The sequence below is a fragment of the Mycotypha africana genome (genome assembly GCF_025528875.1).
Source record: "Mycotypha africana strain NRRL 2978 chromosome Unknown BDF20scaffold_4, whole genome shotgun sequence".
In the NCBI taxonomy this organism is placed as follows: domain Eukaryota; kingdom Fungi; phylum Mucoromycota; class Mucoromycetes; order Mucorales; family Mycotyphaceae; genus Mycotypha; species Mycotypha africana.
The window spans coordinates 1,141,823-1,156,598 of record NW_026515728.1 but is presented as its reverse complement, the minus strand read 5'-3'; the positions used below and the strand labels follow the sequence as shown (position 1 = coordinate 1,156,598).

Here is a 14,776-nt window from a genome sequence, read left to right as displayed (position 1 = left end):
GCATGTAAGGGGGGCCTATTATAAGTTATTTACCCTTTGAATTCTATTTTTAAAGGCTTTTAAAGAACCTCTTTTTTGTCAATTATTCTGACAATTTGAAAATTCAATTGGAAATGCACTTGGGGCCACAATTTAAGCCAGTCAGCGTCTATCAAAACCATACAAAACTTCTTTATAATGGAAACGGTATTTTCAGAAAAAGTTGCGCCTTTACACGCTATTTTGAGACAAATTCTGCCATCAAATTGATTTCAATGAGTAAAGGCTTAACCATTTTGCCATCGTTTAACCAAATTATTGCTTACTGTTTTGAAAAAAAAAAAAAAAAAACTATTCTATAAAGTGAAACAAGCTACATGCACCAAAAAAAAGGATAGTTTCCCGCCTGGTGTAAGAATCATGTATATGAAGAATTGTCAACCCCTACTTTCCACGTTTCATAGTCGGCTTCGATATCGTCGATTTTAGAGCATCTTTTCAATTTTTTCGTTAAACTTCTCAGACAAGTGATGTGGCATTTTCCCGCCCTTTTGTTTCACGCAAATTTACATAAGCAAGGATATGAGCATAGAATTACTTTCAACATAACTTTCTCTGAACTTCATTAGATACAGGTAGGTTCATCGGTATATAACCTTTTTAACAGATCATTACGAAAAACATATTTGTCATATATTAGAAAGGCTTAAGCTGATGTGTTAAACTGATCGGGGCCTTTTTTTTTTGTTCTTTTGTACACTTCGTTGATAACAAGGAAACTCTCCCCTTTTTCATGCTGCTGTTCCAAAAAAGAGGCCACGGATAATACTCTACAGCAGGAGCAATTAATTGCATTGTGTATTGTAGGCAAAAAAAAAGGGTGGAGATGAGCAGACACTATTTTTCCGCCGAACTTGAACATTACATGGTGTATTCACGTACATCAACAGTTCGAACCTAATGCAATTGCATCAGCCATACAACCGTAGAATGTCAACTCTTAAGAAAATGTTATTCTTTGATTAACAATTCGGAAGAGCACATTAGAAGCCGTTTATTATAGACAATGAAAAGCTATAAAATTAATTTTCATATTCAGAACACGTTATTAGTCGTCGTCCTCTTCCTCTTGGTAACTATAAAAGTCGCCGAATTCTAAATGACTCCCTTCTATAACGCAACTTTCCAAAAAGTTTATCGTAGTAGAAATAGTAGTAGCAGTAGTATTATTGCTAGATGTAAACGCGTTGCTGTTGAATTCAAGCTCACTCTCTTCGTTAAATGGCTGTTCAAGTTGTTGTTGTTGCTGCTGTAGTTGTCTTTGTAGTTGTCGTCTTTTTTCCCTGTCTTCTGCTAACATAGATATATATTTATAAATCAAGTTCGCTACAACGACTTGCTGTAGTAAAGGCCTTCTTTTCATGAGCTTCATACACGAAAGCTGGTATAGAACGCGTTCAATTGAGGATGGATACCTTTCTGGTAAATTCAACTCTGGCCGATGTTTCGGTGGTGGTGGCGGTGTCGATGCTGACTGATTTAATAGGTCTCCCTGTGGTATTGGTATAGATGTTGACGATGCATGCTTTCGTTTTTTATTGCCAAAAAAGAAAAAAGGTGACGCTGAATGCGACTTTTTGGAAGTACGTGTATGTTCGGTGGTAGAGGCGACAGCAGTAGTATTAGACAAAGCAGAAATAGATGAATTAGAGTGCGAAGGCGAAAATAAGCTACTGAGCCAACTTAAAGATTTTTTAGGTGAGCGTGCAGTCGTTGTCGTAGTAGTAGTAGTAGTAGTAGTAGCACAGGATTGTGGTGGTATGGATTGAAAAGATGTTGTTATTGAAGTTGCTGGGGCTGAAGAGGAGGTTCCCGTCGTTGACGTAGTATTACTAGCAGAATTTGAAATTGGAGATAATTGTATTGGGTGATATGCTGAAAAAGGCGTATCAGTAGTAGTGGTTGTTGAAGTGGTGGTGGCAGGAGTAATAAGTGGTGATGCTGTTGGTAGTAATGGAGACAGTGGAGGGGATAAAGGTGGTAGTGACGTTGTTACTGGCTTTTTCGGTATGTTAATTGTCATTTGTGAGGATCGTTTCCGATACTCTTTGACATTCGTATTTATGAGTGCTGTAATGACATTGTTTTCTCCTCCATTAGACTCTATCCACTTCTCCAATTCACCAGGAATGATATAGTATGTGTTCAATTTTTGTGGGTGTTGTGTCCTGCGGTTAAATAAAAAAAGAGAAAATGAGTATGAATTATATTAATGTTCCGCTTAAAACGATCATTGAACCCTACCTCGTCATGATGAATTGAGGAGAGAAAATAAAGAAAAAGAAAAGAAAGAAAGAAACGGAAAGCAAGTGATAAAAGACATGTCTTTTATCGCGTACAAGTTATTTGATTAAGTACAGAAAAAGGAAATTTAAATTTTCTGTCCTTGCTGTATATATATCGCATAAAGTATTGTACTAAGGCTTTGTACATGTATAATAAAGTCGGAAGGAAATTCTTATTGATTAAGCAATATGTTTCAAAAAATAAAAGCGATTTCTCACCTTTTCATGCTATCTAATGATGACACATTCTTATATAAAAAGAAAGATAGAGCAATGAATTACACCAGAGGATTGCATCAAAAACAAGCTTTTATAAGAGTTTGAGTTTATTGGAAGGCTTCATAAAAACTTATTTAGTTGATTTGATGAATGTTGGATTATTTGGAAGCATAAATTAATCTAAAACGAGTTGACACTTGATACTTTTCAACCTCCTCATAGGCCTCTTTAAGGTTTTCCTCATATTCTTCGTCTGTTACTTTTGTCAATTCGGTCACCATCACCTTAACAGCAGGTAAAGCCATTTTCTGAATAGCCAAGAATAACTCACCAGCCTGTCCGCCCCAAGCACCAATAGGCACATCATAATTGATATCTTGAATGTTTTTGAACTTTGCATCCTGCAAATAACCTGATATTTTGTCAGCAATAAAGGAATCCATGCCTCTTGCCACTAGAGCTTCATTAACTATAATAGGCAATGAGTCAGTTAGCTCACATACTACACTGTGCAAATTAGAGTGGCGTGAATGCTTTACTCCATTGATTAATGTTCTTGAAAGCCGGTCCTGCATGTCCGTATTCATTGACTAATTCCAAAATTTCAATAGCACCATCGGGTTTTAGAATACGTTTCATTTGTTGCACGGACTGAATATATTGATCTGTGGAGAAGCCCATGACAAGAAAGCGTTGGAACACAAAGTCGAAGGATTCGTCTTCAAAAATATCAAGACTTGTCCCAGCATTGAGAAGACGAAATTCAACATTGGAGGGTTTATTTTCTGTGACAAAGACGTCTGCCATATCAACTCCTATGAATTGAGAGTTGGGGTACAGACGGGCCATATCCAAGGTCCACCAACCGGGCCCGCAGCCAATGTCAAGCACGCGAATACCTTTGACTAGTTTGTTATGAATGGGAGATTTGAAAAGTCTACTAGCGAGATTGTTAACGTCGTACTTATATCTACATACACACAGAAGCAGTCCTTTCACTTACCCTCCTACAACAGACCTGCGATAAGAGCAGGAAAAAACAACCAACATGTTATTAATGCTCCATATCTTTCCTGGAACGCAGCACAAGGTAAACTTACTTCCAAAGGTTGTGATTTAATTGTAATCTATCGACTTCTGTTTGATCGCTGGGTAGGATATAAGCGACATCTTGATCATTAGCCAGACGACGACCGTTCTTCCATTCAAACGTAGTGTAGTTGATTTGGTTTTCTTTCTTAACAGTAGCAGCAATTTCAGTTGAGAGCATATTGATCAAATCAGTCAATGGGAATAATTTCAAAGGTGGTTTATCATTAAGACACATTTCTTCAGTTCTCTTTATATATCTTCTCGAGGCTTTCCTTTGATCTTCGCTTCAGTTGTCATACTTCTTTTTGATTGGCCTAAACGCTCAATATCCTGATTTCTGTCAATCACTCTTGTGAGAGGTGTTCCCCGCAAATGACATCATCCAAAAAAAGCAATAATGAGGGGCAAAATCAGATTCAGATACAGAGCATAATGAAAGTAAACAGGAGTTCCTTTTTTTTTTTACACAGTTGTTGAAACAAAGAAAGTTACCCTCTTACAATAATCCATATACATATATTTATTACGTATGCTTGGTGCCAGAATCTTAACACGCTCAACTCGATTGAATACAGTTCGTACAAATCTTATTCGCCGTGGAGGAGGTCATGGTACACCCATTAACGAACCAGGGGGATACCTTTTCAACGAAAAAGTAAGCCATTTCAGCATCGATCAATTCAACATCACACAATTGCAGACATAAACTAATGTTTAACTTTTATATCACATGCAGACTCGAGTAAAGGAGGACTGGGAAAATATTTATTATTGGGGTATGGGAGGTGGTTTCCTTGCCATGGCTGTTGCCTTATATTATAAACCAGATACAAGGTAACAATTGTTGAATATGCGTCTGCAACTAGTGCCAACTCTAAATGTATACATTTGTCGAAATGATTATAGTCTTATTACTTGGGCTAGAAAAGAAGCTGAAAAATCCTTGAAAGAAAAGGGCGTCTCTCTTGAATACACAAAGACAACATAAAGACTTGACTTCCCTCTTCCTTTAACTTATTTTATTTTTGACATGATTAAAGAACATTCAAACAGTGAAGATTATTTGTTGATGTCAGGCCAGATCGTTTTAATTAGCAAAAGTGGAAAGTTATATGAATGAAGCGCTTCTGAATAAGGATACTATCCTCCCAGCTTGGTTGACCGATATGAAATGTAAACTATGACTTTCAAAGAAACTAAGCTTCATATGCCAAAATTTTCACGGATGACAATTGGCAGAAGAGCAGCGAGACTGTTGAAAATTAAGAAAAAACCAATCGGTCCTCTACAACTAACCGTAAAAGAAGCTCTCAATCTCTAAAGCATCTAGTTGCAATTTTGGGAGAGAGAAATTAGGCTTATAGAGTAATTGTAGTAATTGTATGAGCAGCTTCGCGGTCTAAAGAGAGTTTGAACAGTGCTTGGAAGTTGTTGAGGCAATCACATTCACTAAAATATAAAGCAACGGAAGGCCTGATCTTAGAATAAAAAACTGGATATACAGCACCATAAACGAAGAAAAGGCGATGAGGGATGAAATTCGTACAATATGAGTGAGCCTTATTCCAAAAGGAAAATCAATATTGAATAATATCGATAAATATGAACCAGTACCAATAATGACAATTTTACTCCAATAAAACCTCTTATAACTGATTATTCACTCAAGATATATAAAGGTAGAAGTTATTTTTGTCTTTACGGCAATCATATTAGAAGCAAGTTCTAACCTACAAAAAACGATGAAGTCCAGTTAGCAATGGACCAGCTCAAAGTTTTTTGATATCAGGCATTTGGGACCTTTTTTTAGAAAAAAGTAAATTAGCATCGAGTGCTGGAAACCCGAAGAAAGGATCCAAATTGGCAGACATACTTACAGTCTATGTAAATGTATAGTCATTTTCATAAGCAAGAATATGCTGGTAAAAGCTTGCCTTTCGACCAAAGCTGCCTGAAGCAAACATATTAATGCTATGGCTGTAAAGAGAACTATTAACCTTCGTCTGACGAAAACATATCCCTCACATAGGTTAAGGCTTCAGTGGATATGATTCACCTTCCACTGTAGCTATCAAATTAACCTGCATTTCGTGCAATTTGGTCTGATTTTTTCTTAATTCGCTCTTCTAATTTAATCTCAACAATTGTTAAAAAGCATTGACTGCTGTTTTATTATGCAGAAAACAAAGGACTTTCGAACGTGAGGCACAATTAACTGAATCCTCATCTGCTTCATACACATGGCCGACGACAACACTGAATCAGAATATGTAAGACTACTTAGCAGTGATGACTTTGAATTTATTATACATCGTGAAGCTGCCATGCGTTCAGGAACCATTCGAAATATGTTGAGTGGGCCAGGTACTTTACCAAGCAAATGTCGAGTTTTACGCAGTAGTTGTTACTTAACATCTTCATCTTGTACATTGACCCCACGCTTCAGTCCAATTCAGGGAATCAGTAGACAACGTTATCACTTTCAGAGATATAAAGTAAAGTATCAATTCGATTGGAATGATATCAAGTATGTGAGTCTTATAGTGGGTTCAACTTTTTATTAGAGGAGCTATTTTGGAGGTTGTTTGTCGATATTTATATTTTAGATGGAAATATGAAGGCTCGACCACAGAGATACCCGAATTTAAAATCGATACTGAATTAGTACTAGAAGTATTAATGGCTGCCGACTTCTTGGAATGTTGAGAATAAAAACATTTAAAATTGTTATTAGACAAATTATCGATAATAAAACATACGCTTATTTATTCTTATGAACACACAAAAGGAAAAACTTTATACAAGAGTTGGTTGTGCTTTTCCGGAAATCAAACACTAAGAGAAGATTGTTAAATTAAAAGTTGATGGCATTACCGAATGAAGCAATAAGACAGGCTTCACGGAAGGCTTCAGACAATGTCTATTTAAAATGAGAGGAAATGGGACATGTATTGAGTTAGTTTACTGTTTTTCTATATATCAAAAATAATCAGAACTTACAGGATGAGCGTGACAAGTACGTCCAACGTCTTCAGCAGAAGCATTATATTCCATAGCAAGAACACCTTCAGCAATCATTTCGCCTGCATTAGGGCCCATGATGTGAACACCCAAAATACGGTCGGTGTCCGCATCAGTAATAACCTTTACCAAACCCTCAGTGTCATCGTTTGTGCGAGCACGAGAGTTGGCAACGAATGGATAGCTACCGGTTTTATATTTGACACCCTCCTCCTTTAATTGAGCTTCGTTCTTGCCAACCCAGGCAACTTCAGGATGTGTATAGATAACAGAAGGAATAGCATCGTAGTTAACATGACCGTGGCCGGTGGCTATCATTTCAGAGACAGCAAAACCTTCATCTTCGGCCTTATGGGCTAACATAGGACCGAAGGTAGCATCACCAATACAACGAATATGAGGGAGGTTGGTTCTAAATTCGTGGTCGATGACGACACGGCCACGGTTATCAAGCTCGACACCAATATTTTCTAAACCAAGACCTTGGGTATAAGGACGACGACCAATGGAGACTAAGACAGCGTCAGCTTCAAGCTGACAAGCATGAAGAAGATTGCATAAATTAGAATCAGACCACAGCTTTTAGTGCTCTCTTCTTCCTTTCCCTTATTGCCCTTCTGCGTTCATCATCCATCTTTATGTTGTTGTTTTTTTGTTTTTTTAATTCATGACTTACAGTTTCGGCCTTGCCTCCCTTAGATGCTTCTACATCAACTTTAACAATATCCCCTTCTACTCTCGCGCCGTTTACTTTTGTGCTCATCTTGAATTTCAAACCTTGCTTTGTCAACACTTTGTGAAAGTTCTTGGCCAATTCAGGGTCCATACCAGCACCAATGGCATTCAAATATTCTACGACTGTCACTTCAGCACCCAAACGAGACCATACAGATCCTAATTCAAGACCAATAACACCAGCGCCGATCACAACCATCTTTTTGGGTACCTTGTCCAATTCTAAAGCACCAGTAGAAGACACAATCTTCTTCTCATCAATTTCAATACCAGGAATAGGTGTAACTTCAGAACCAGTAGCAATAATTATATTCTTTGCCTTTATCGAAGAGTCTTTATTATCCAAACCGGCAATAGCAATTTCATGAGCGGTTTTGAAAGAACCTGTGCCCTTAATATAATCCACGCCATATTTTTTGAACAAAAATTCAACACCCTTGGTAAGGCCACCGACAGCCTTAAGACGGGCTTTATGCATTTGATCCAAATTGAGTTTCACATCAGAAACCTCGATACCGCGAGATTGAAGGTCATGCTTTGTTTGATGATAAATGTGAGAATTGTTAAGCATGGCTTTGGAGGGAATACAGCCAACATTAAGACAAGTACCACCCAAGGTACCACGTTTCTCTATGCAAGCAACCTACGATATGTTAACGGACAATCATTTGCGTTTCAAGTAACATTATATGTCCCTATTACGTTGCTACGTTGTCTCCTTTATCCATTACCTTCAAACCTTCTTGAGCTGCTTTGATGGCGGCAGGATAACCGCCGGGACCACCGCCGATAACAACAACATCGTATTCTTTCTCTGTTTTGTTTTCAATTCAAAAATTTCTTTTATTACTGATGTCTACCCATTTCTATATTCTATTTCGTAAGAGCGTCATGTCTCCACACCTACCCGTGCTATAGAGGCGATAAAATCCGTTGACAAACGGTGCTCGAACAGTATTTCTCATCGCATGGCGAGAGCAGATCTAAAAAAGAGCGCACTTCAGTTACGATTGCATTGAGACGCTCTATACAAGGTCATGTTTCTTTATTTCATTTACATTAGCTAATGGAGCTCGAGTGGCCACAAGTTTAAACATTTTTTTTTCGAGACTTATGAATAAACAGTGAAAAGTCGGGAAAACTAGGGGCAGGAAATCTCCACACTTTAATATCAGTGTGGGGTTGAAGCCCAAAAGAGGGGTACGAAAATTCTCAGTGGCAAATGAAAGAACATAGTCGGAGAAAAAAATACCTTTTTTTACTGTTGCCGTATGAAGGCAGTCGACAAGGCAGCATGTTTATATATTTCTAAGGGTATCCAACCAATATAATTTAATCCACCAAAACCTCCAACATAATAAAGACCTTGCACATGAAATTCATAAAAATTGAAGTCATGAAAACGGCGCCTGTGACGAAACATCGGGAAATGAATATTACGCAAAATGAAAAATGCACAAAGTGAAGATATACTTACCATGGTTTTGCTTCAGGATGTGTTTGACAAAAGCAAGTTAATGCAGACTCTGTCTATTAAACAAAGAAATCAAACACTATGAGTAGCGTATCAAATGAGAGCGGATTTATGTTTCTTCCATACCTGTGACTCTGGTAGCCTTGTTATGTTGCCGAACAATGTAAACCGAGGCTGTTCTACAGGAGTTGTGTGATTTCCCCAACCTGGGTTGTAATCCTTCAAAGCAGTTACAGTAAATGATACCTTATCCATATTTTTATGCATGTTACGGGCACTCATCTACCCATTTGAATGATTTGTGAAGGAAGAAGATATATGAATTTGTATGTATCACTGTTAAGTTAGCCCTTCGCCGTCTATTCCCTATCCATTTACCTGCAAATCAGACATGAAAAGCAGCAAATTACCATTTGACATGCATTTATCACTGTAGTATTCCATAATGCCGAAAGGGAATCCGCCAAACTCCTCAGATACTGTCTCGTCCATCAATGTGACAATGTGTCCACGACCTTTATAAGAACATAAGGATTACCGAAGGTGAATAAGATGTAGTAAAATGATAAATTGAATTTGATGGCTTTCATTATTACCCGCATCAGATAAGACTTGTCTTGCTAATTTAGCAGCATCTTCTACAGATTGATAAGCAAGCACAAAGGTAGAGTAACAGAGGATGATGCAAGTGAAGCACGCGCGGATAAAATAATAAAGAAACATTTTATGCTGGAAAAAAGAAAAAAAAAAAAAAACCAGACAGAAATTCAGTTGTCGCATAAAATTGCTTTATCACTAAGATTTAGATGTGAAACGATCTGATAAACTGATAGGTAAATCAATTCACCATGTGACGATAATTTCGCCTACCAACACCTATATCATGCTTAAGCATTTTTTTAAAAAAAAAAGACAGTTTAATTTTGACCCAGTATAGGATGACATAAAGCTGCTCATAAATTTATTAACAAATGTACATAGCATATTGGGCTATACAAAAAAACATGCATAAATAATCAACATAAAGTGAATGGTAATTTGTAAAGCTATTGGTGGGTGTTAGGACAAAAATGTGGTTTGCGGGTAGTTGGCTGTTGCTGGAAAATTTTGTGTATTAAAATCGAGCGATGGATTAACAGAATAATTAAATGTTGTAGATAAACCCATCATATTATTGGGAAGAAGATGCTCATTGGTAACATTGTACATGGGTGACTCATGTTCGGCCGTCTCACAACAAAAATAAGGCAAGTCTATAACAGGGTCGCGCATATGGTAGGCTGAAGTTAGCATAGAGATAGGATTGGCGGTTACGCAGCATGGTTGTGGTCCAAAGTAATACGAGGCGGGATAAGCATTAGGTGTATCATCTTCCGAAACCACACTGTAAGGTGTACTGCTACAGCGACTATCAGAAAGAGAAATAGACAGTGGAGTGGCGAATCGTGATGGGCAGCCTGACGAAGCAAAGTCGTTGGCTGAATTTGATAACGCTGAAGGAACTGTGAGATAAATCATATGTTGATTTGTATCGACGTTATTCGGTGAAGAAATGGTAGAACGGCAAATGTTGCGGTTAGTAAGAACTGTATCTACATTCGTTGTATTATTGTTACTGCTGCTATCCACCAAGCGATGATTCTTCTTCTGAATCTGCTTATTGAGAGATATGTCCAGCTTGTTTTGTAGATGAAGCGGCTGTTGTTTGTCATTTTCAATGATTCCGTTATAATACAGCGACAACAAGGTCTGCTTATCGTCAAAATTGCGAGCTACAAGTTGATCAGCGGGGCATCGCTTATAGCGTCTTGGCGCTTTCGTTTTTCTTTTAGGCGTAAATTTGTAACCAGGATATCTGAGAGAAAAGTGTAAGAAATGTGAGTCTCTGTCGTTGTATGCTACAAAAAAGTATGTTGGTATAAGAAGATGTTGAGAAAAGCTTACTTCTTTTTGTGCTCTAATTGCAGTCGATCGGCTTCGTCTATGTAAGGTTGCTTCTCTACTTGTGATAATTCTCTCCACCACTTTGAAATGACCTTTGACATATCGCGATGATTGGCACCCTGACATTTCGAAGCAATCTCCCTCTGCTTTTCGCGACGGAAGAGCATAAAACTGTTCATTGGGCGAGGTATATGTTTTTCTTTTTGTTGAGACGCGCATTCGTTGGTTCGTTCAAGCTTGTCGACAACTTCTCTAAGGCTAGCTGATGAGGACATGATGTTTTTCGTGTGTGCTTTTGTACGTTAAAGTTGAGAGTATATACTTTGCAATCTGAACAAATATCTCTAGCGAGAAAAGGGTTCCTCTTTATATATATTTTGGCTTTCTTGATGGAAACAAGTTTGATTCATTATGTAGCTGTTCATAATTGGGCTACTCGGACTTTGACCTTTTATAGTTCTGATTAGACAACTATATACCGATGTATATTAGATATTTGATTGTTCTGATGTATAAGTATAATGTTATCTGTAATAAAGTCATATACGATCGAGTATCGAAAATTCTAGCTGCAATTTTGCGAAAGCCTTAAATGACATAAATAAATTTTGCAGATAGGAGAAGGAATCAGTTGACGTGCTAAATTTAGCTGTATTCTTTTTTACTCTTTGTTCTTGATTTCTAAAAATAAGATGCCTGCCAATCTATTTTCACTCCTGGAAGTAAAGCAATTAATGCAAGCTTATGAAGTGCACATACAGCAACTGACGATCATTGACTGTGTCGAAATGAATAGTTATATTAATTACAATTTAGGCAGTTAGCAAGAAACTCAACTTTCTATGCGCTTTGATCCAAAACCGATTGTGAAATTTCGCGACCGATTTAAAATAGACGGTGTCACTTGGAAGCTTTAGCATCATCATCAAAGTCTTATCGATTATCAGTTGATTAAGCGTACATCTGTTTGTTGCAGTAGTAGACTATTTTGCAAAAAGACAATACCAGTCTCTTTACATGGTACGCTAAAACCAGCGCTTACAAAATATTAATTCTGATTTTAGAGAACAAAGAAGATAGATATGGTATTAATAACTTTATTTTATTGTCAATTACAAACAGCGTATTTTGTACACGGAAAAAGCCTTTCATCAAACTATGTATAGTTTCATGAGTATGTATATGTATAATTAAAGATGAAATCGATGCGTATCGTCCATTTAATTAGCAAAAGCAGGAATACCGGTAATAGCTTTACCTAGAATAAGGGCATGAACATCATGAGTACCTTCGTAAGTATTTACAGCTTCCAAGTTGGCGGCATGACGAATGATATGGTATTCATCTGAGATGCCGTTACCACCTAGCATATCACGGCATTCGCGAGCGATTGCTAAAGCTTTACCACAGGAATTACGTTTTATCATTGAGATCATTTCAGGCGCCAATTCACCGCTATCCTTGAGGCGGCCTACTTGTACACATGCTTGTAGACCGATAGCGATTTCTGTATTAGCATCTGCCATTTTCTTTTGAATGAGTTGGTTTGCCGCTAAAGGACGCCCGAATTGTTTGCGATCCAAAGTGTAAGAACGAGCTTGTGCTAAACAAGCTTCAGCAGCGCCTAGTGCACCCCAAGCAATACCATACCGAGCGTTATTAAGACAGCCGAAGGGTCCACCCAGACCCTTAGCGTTAGGCAACATATTTTCAGCCGGTACCTCTACATTGTCCATCATAATCATACCGGTGATAGAGGCTCTGAGAGAAAATTTACCTTTGATAGCAGGAGCTTCTAAACCTGCCATACCTTTCTCTAACAAAAAGCCACGAATAGCTCCTCCTTCATCTAGATTCTTTGCCCATACCACAAACACATCGGCAATGGGTGAATTGGTGATCCATGTCTTTGATCCATTTAGCAAGTAATGTCCATTCACTTTTTTAGCTGTTGTTTCCATACCAGCAGGATCTGAACCGTGGTTGGGCTCTGTTAAACCGAAGCAACCCACAATTTCACCCTTTGCTATAAATCCATTGTGCTCATTATTAAACTTGCTTTACTAGGTTTACTTAAAGAATTGTTCCTCATGCTGAAGCTAAGCTTACCGAGTCGAGGCAAAAATTTATCCTTCTGTTCCTCTGTACCATAAGCATTTATAGGATGCATTACCAAAGATGATTGGACTGACATAGCTGAACGGTAACCTGAGTCGACACTGATGATGAAAGCAAATTCGTGTAAGTAACACTGATTCTCCCCGCAAAAACAGGACCGAAAAAAAAACACACTCTATGGACGTACCTCTCCACTTCGCGTGCAGTCAAACCATAAGCTACAGAAGAGACGCCGGCACAGCCATAGCCGTCGATGGTTGAGCCTAAAAATCCAAGCTCACCCATTTCAGACATAATCTCTCTGTCAAACTCTATATTACAAGTTGGAATCAAGTTAGAAAGTACCCAAGGAATTCATTCTCTTAAGAGGCAGAACAATATACGGCGACATTTACTTACTTTCATTCCGATATGCCTCAATGACTCTGGGTAAAAGTCGTTCCTGGCAATAGCTTCTGGCAGCATCACGTACGAAAATTTCATCTTCCGTCAAGAGCTTTTCAAGATTAAGGGGATCTTCCCAATTGTACTTTACAAATGCTTTCGATGCCATGGTTCTGGCAACCAATCGTTGAGCAACCAAACCTTTTGTTGCAATGGTAGTATTGCGTATGAATTGACGGGAAAACATGATCTGTTGATGACTTAGTGTTGACGGAAAAGAAAAGCAAAGGTCTGATGCATTATTAACAAAATCTGAGCTTTTATACCAATTAAGGTACTGTAACCGAATTTTGCGGGGTAAAATGCACACCTTATTTTTTTGTCACTGTAAACGAAGCCTAACTTTTCCCATTCCCACCCACCGAATTTGGGTTTTGAGATTACAAGGTCCGGTGGAAATCGGACAATAACAGCTCCTATGTCAGCTTGATTTAGAGTGAAAAGATTTCCCGGTTTACGGACATTCATCGCCCTGAGAAGGCATTAAGTTTTCGAACTTTTTTGTGGGAAACACTAGCAGACACCTGTTGGAGTATTGTTGCAAAAGTATTAAGCTGCTTCCGTATCTTTCAATCAACTGCTTCCATTATCAAAAGAAAGGCGCAAAGTGTTATCATATAGGTATTACTGATGACGAAATTCCAAATACTGCTATTAATCGAGGAAACATAAGAATACGCTACCCGAACGGTGATCAAGCAAAGTGTATTTTCTGGAGATCAAGCTATCATTTTGTGGTGTATACATTGTAGTGATGAAACTGTCAAAAATAGGAAAGAAGATCGTTTTCTTCTGGCGTAACTTGAACCACAATCGGTGCTACAGTTGGTTTTTTTTTTTTTTTTCTTATTGAATATACTTCCAACTTGAGCGTATCAAAAAATTGTCACAGATGATTTTGATTTTGTCCAACATGCAGAATGTAAGGTAACAGCATATTCATATGAAAAAAGTAAGGTGCTTTATCGGCAAAAGAGGAGACAGAAGGACGCCATGCTATCCATATTGCGATGTTTTCACAAAGTAGGATTGTAGGGAATAAAAAGGCACTTAGACTGGGTATCCTGTGTTTGAATCGTTGATATATTCTCAATAAATACCATTTTGGATAGCGCTTCATCATCTTTATCGTCGAATAACAATCATCTGCTATACTCAACATCTCTCACAACAAACCACTGCGATCTGCGATATACGCAACAAGAACATAAAAACATACTTTCCCCGTTTATGTCACGTTATTTGATGGCTGTATGTAATCGCTGCATATAGATGGTTGTTCAGCAGAAGGCCTGAATATTTGAGAAATAATCAAAGAGTAAAATGACAGTACTAAGCTATATGATCTAGTAACACTCAAGGGCTGTGTCATTAGAAACACGTACGACGCGCTGCATAATAACAT

At 37.9% G+C, this 14,776-nt stretch overlaps 8 protein-coding genes across 8 annotated transcripts; 2 read left to right on the top strand and 6 right to left on the bottom strand.

The window, feature by feature from the left end:
• Positions 1-1,087: 1,087 nt before the first annotated feature.
• BDF20DRAFT_834697 (uncharacterized protein) lies at positions 1,088-2,291 on the bottom strand (the record flags this gene model as incomplete). The annotated part of the gene is made up of 2 exons (XM_053078759.1): positions 1,088-2,207; positions 2,284-2,291. The coding sequence occupies 2 exons, from the start codon at positions 2,289-2,291 to the stop codon at positions 1,088-1,090; spliced, it is 1,128 nt and encodes a 375-aa protein (XP_052937267.1).
• A 410-nt stretch (positions 2,292-2,701) lies between these two features.
• On the bottom strand, positions 2,702-3,813 carry BDF20DRAFT_905718 (S-adenosyl-L-methionine-dependent methyltransferase; the record flags this gene model as incomplete). Its single annotated transcript, XM_053083197.1, has 3 exons — positions 2,702-3,012; positions 3,083-3,480; positions 3,644-3,813. The coding sequence occupies 3 exons, from the start codon at positions 3,811-3,813 to the stop codon at positions 2,702-2,704; spliced, it is 879 nt and encodes a 292-aa protein (XP_052937266.1).
• Positions 3,814-4,080: 267 nt separating this feature from the next.
• On the top strand, positions 4,081-4,694 carry BDF20DRAFT_864668 (uncharacterized protein). The gene is made up of 3 exons (XM_053080748.1): positions 4,081-4,290; positions 4,372-4,469; positions 4,542-4,694. The coding sequence occupies exons 1-3, from the start codon at positions 4,165-4,167 to the stop codon at positions 4,621-4,623; spliced, it is 306 nt and encodes a 101-aa protein (XP_052937265.1). The 5' UTR covers positions 4,081-4,164; the 3' UTR covers positions 4,624-4,694.
• Positions 4,695-5,778: 1,084 nt separating this feature from the next.
• On the top strand, positions 5,779-6,415 carry BDF20DRAFT_864660 (BTB/POZ protein). The gene is made up of 3 exons (XM_053080747.1): positions 5,779-5,999; positions 6,082-6,130; positions 6,200-6,415. Exons 1-3 carry the CDS (start codon positions 5,876-5,878, stop codon positions 6,339-6,341), a joined length of 315 nt encoding a protein of 104 aa, XP_052937264.1. The 5' UTR covers positions 5,779-5,875; the 3' UTR covers positions 6,342-6,415.
• A 74-nt stretch (positions 6,416-6,489) lies between these two features.
• BDF20DRAFT_817592 (dihydrolipoyl dehydrogenase) lies at positions 6,490-8,488 on the bottom strand (the record flags this gene model as incomplete). Its single annotated transcript, XM_053077274.1, has 6 exons — positions 6,490-6,555; positions 6,636-7,190; positions 7,333-8,034; positions 8,123-8,205; positions 8,299-8,374; positions 8,450-8,488. The coding sequence occupies 6 exons, from the start codon at positions 8,486-8,488 to the stop codon at positions 6,490-6,492; spliced, it is 1,521 nt and encodes a 506-aa protein (XP_052937263.1).
• Positions 8,489-8,649: 161 nt separating this feature from the next.
• BDF20DRAFT_834692 (pyridoxamine 5'-phosphate oxidase-domain-containing protein) lies at positions 8,650-9,588 on the bottom strand (the record flags this gene model as incomplete). The annotated part of the gene is made up of 5 exons (XM_053078758.1): positions 8,650-8,800; positions 8,869-8,921; positions 8,992-9,147; positions 9,244-9,380; positions 9,462-9,588. 5 exons carry the CDS (start codon positions 9,586-9,588, stop codon positions 8,650-8,652), a joined length of 624 nt encoding a protein of 207 aa, XP_052937262.1.
• A 196-nt stretch (positions 9,589-9,784) lies between these two features.
• On the bottom strand, positions 9,785-11,356 carry BDF20DRAFT_864650 (uncharacterized protein). Its single transcript, XM_053080746.1, has 3 exons — positions 10,810-11,356; positions 10,023-10,720; positions 9,785-9,898 (listed from the first exon to the last, which is right to left on the bottom strand). Exons 1-3 carry the CDS (start codon positions 11,082-11,084, stop codon positions 9,882-9,884), a joined length of 990 nt encoding a protein of 329 aa, XP_052937261.1. The 5' UTR covers positions 11,085-11,356; the 3' UTR covers positions 9,785-9,881.
• A 538-nt stretch (positions 11,357-11,894) lies between these two features.
• BDF20DRAFT_864648 (glutaryl-CoA dehydrogenase) lies at positions 11,895-13,615 on the bottom strand. The gene is made up of 4 exons (XM_053080745.1): positions 13,327-13,615; positions 13,115-13,238; positions 12,919-13,028; positions 11,895-12,835 (listed from the first exon to the last, which is right to left on the bottom strand). The coding sequence occupies exons 1-4, from the start codon at positions 13,556-13,558 to the stop codon at positions 12,030-12,032; spliced, it is 1,272 nt and encodes a 423-aa protein (XP_052937260.1). The 5' UTR covers positions 13,559-13,615; the 3' UTR covers positions 11,895-12,029.
• Positions 13,616-14,776: the final 1,161 nt, after the last annotated feature.

What these genes read in the sequence shown, in the direction of transcription:
- BDF20DRAFT_864668 (XM_053080748.1), top strand. Translation starts at nt 4,165, where the DNA reads ATGCTTGGTGCCAGAATCTTAACACGCTCAACTCGATTGAATACAGTT. An exon ending in GATACCTTTTCAACGAAAAA is followed by an intron (nt 4,291 to 4,371) that starts GTAAGCCATTTC and finishes TATCACATGCAG; the next exon opens with ACTCGAGTAAAGGAGGACTG. An exon ending in TATTATAAACCAGATACAAG is followed by an intron (nt 4,470 to 4,541) that starts GTAACAATTGTT and finishes AAATGATTATAG; the next exon opens with TCTTATTACTTGGGCTAGAA.
- BDF20DRAFT_864660 (XM_053080747.1), top strand. Translation starts at nt 5,876, where the DNA reads ATGGCCGACGACAACACTGAATCAGAATATGTAAGACTACTTAGCAGT. An exon ending in AAATATGTTGAGTGGGCCAG is followed by an intron (nt 6,000 to 6,081) that starts GTACTTTACCAA and finishes CCCACGCTTCAG; the next exon opens with TCCAATTCAGGGAATCAGTA. An exon ending in ATCACTTTCAGAGATATAAA is followed by an intron (nt 6,131 to 6,199) that starts GTAAAGTATCAA and finishes ACTTTTTATTAG; the next exon opens with AGGAGCTATTTTGGAGGTTG.
- BDF20DRAFT_864650 (XM_053080746.1), bottom strand. Translation starts at nt 11,084, where the DNA reads ATGTCCTCATCAGCTAGCCTTAGAGAAGTTGTCGACAAGCTTGAACGA. An exon ending in CAATTAGAGCACAAAAAGAA is followed by an intron (nt 10,721 to 10,809) that starts GTAAGCTTTTCT and finishes CTTTTCTCTCAG; the next exon opens with ATATCCTGGTTACAAATTTA.
- BDF20DRAFT_864648 (XM_053080745.1), bottom strand. Translation starts at nt 13,558, where the DNA reads ATGTTTTCCCGTCAATTCATACGCAATACTACCATTGCAACAAAAGGT. An exon ending in TGAGGCATATCGGAATGAAA is followed by an intron (nt 13,239 to 13,326) that starts GTAAGTAAATGT and finishes CTTGTAATATAG; the next exon opens with AGTTTGACAGAGAGATTATG. An exon ending in TAAATTTTTGCCTCGACTCG is followed by an intron (nt 12,836 to 12,918) that starts GTAAGCTTAGCT and finishes ATGGATTTATAG; the next exon opens with CAAAGGGTGAAATTGTGGGT.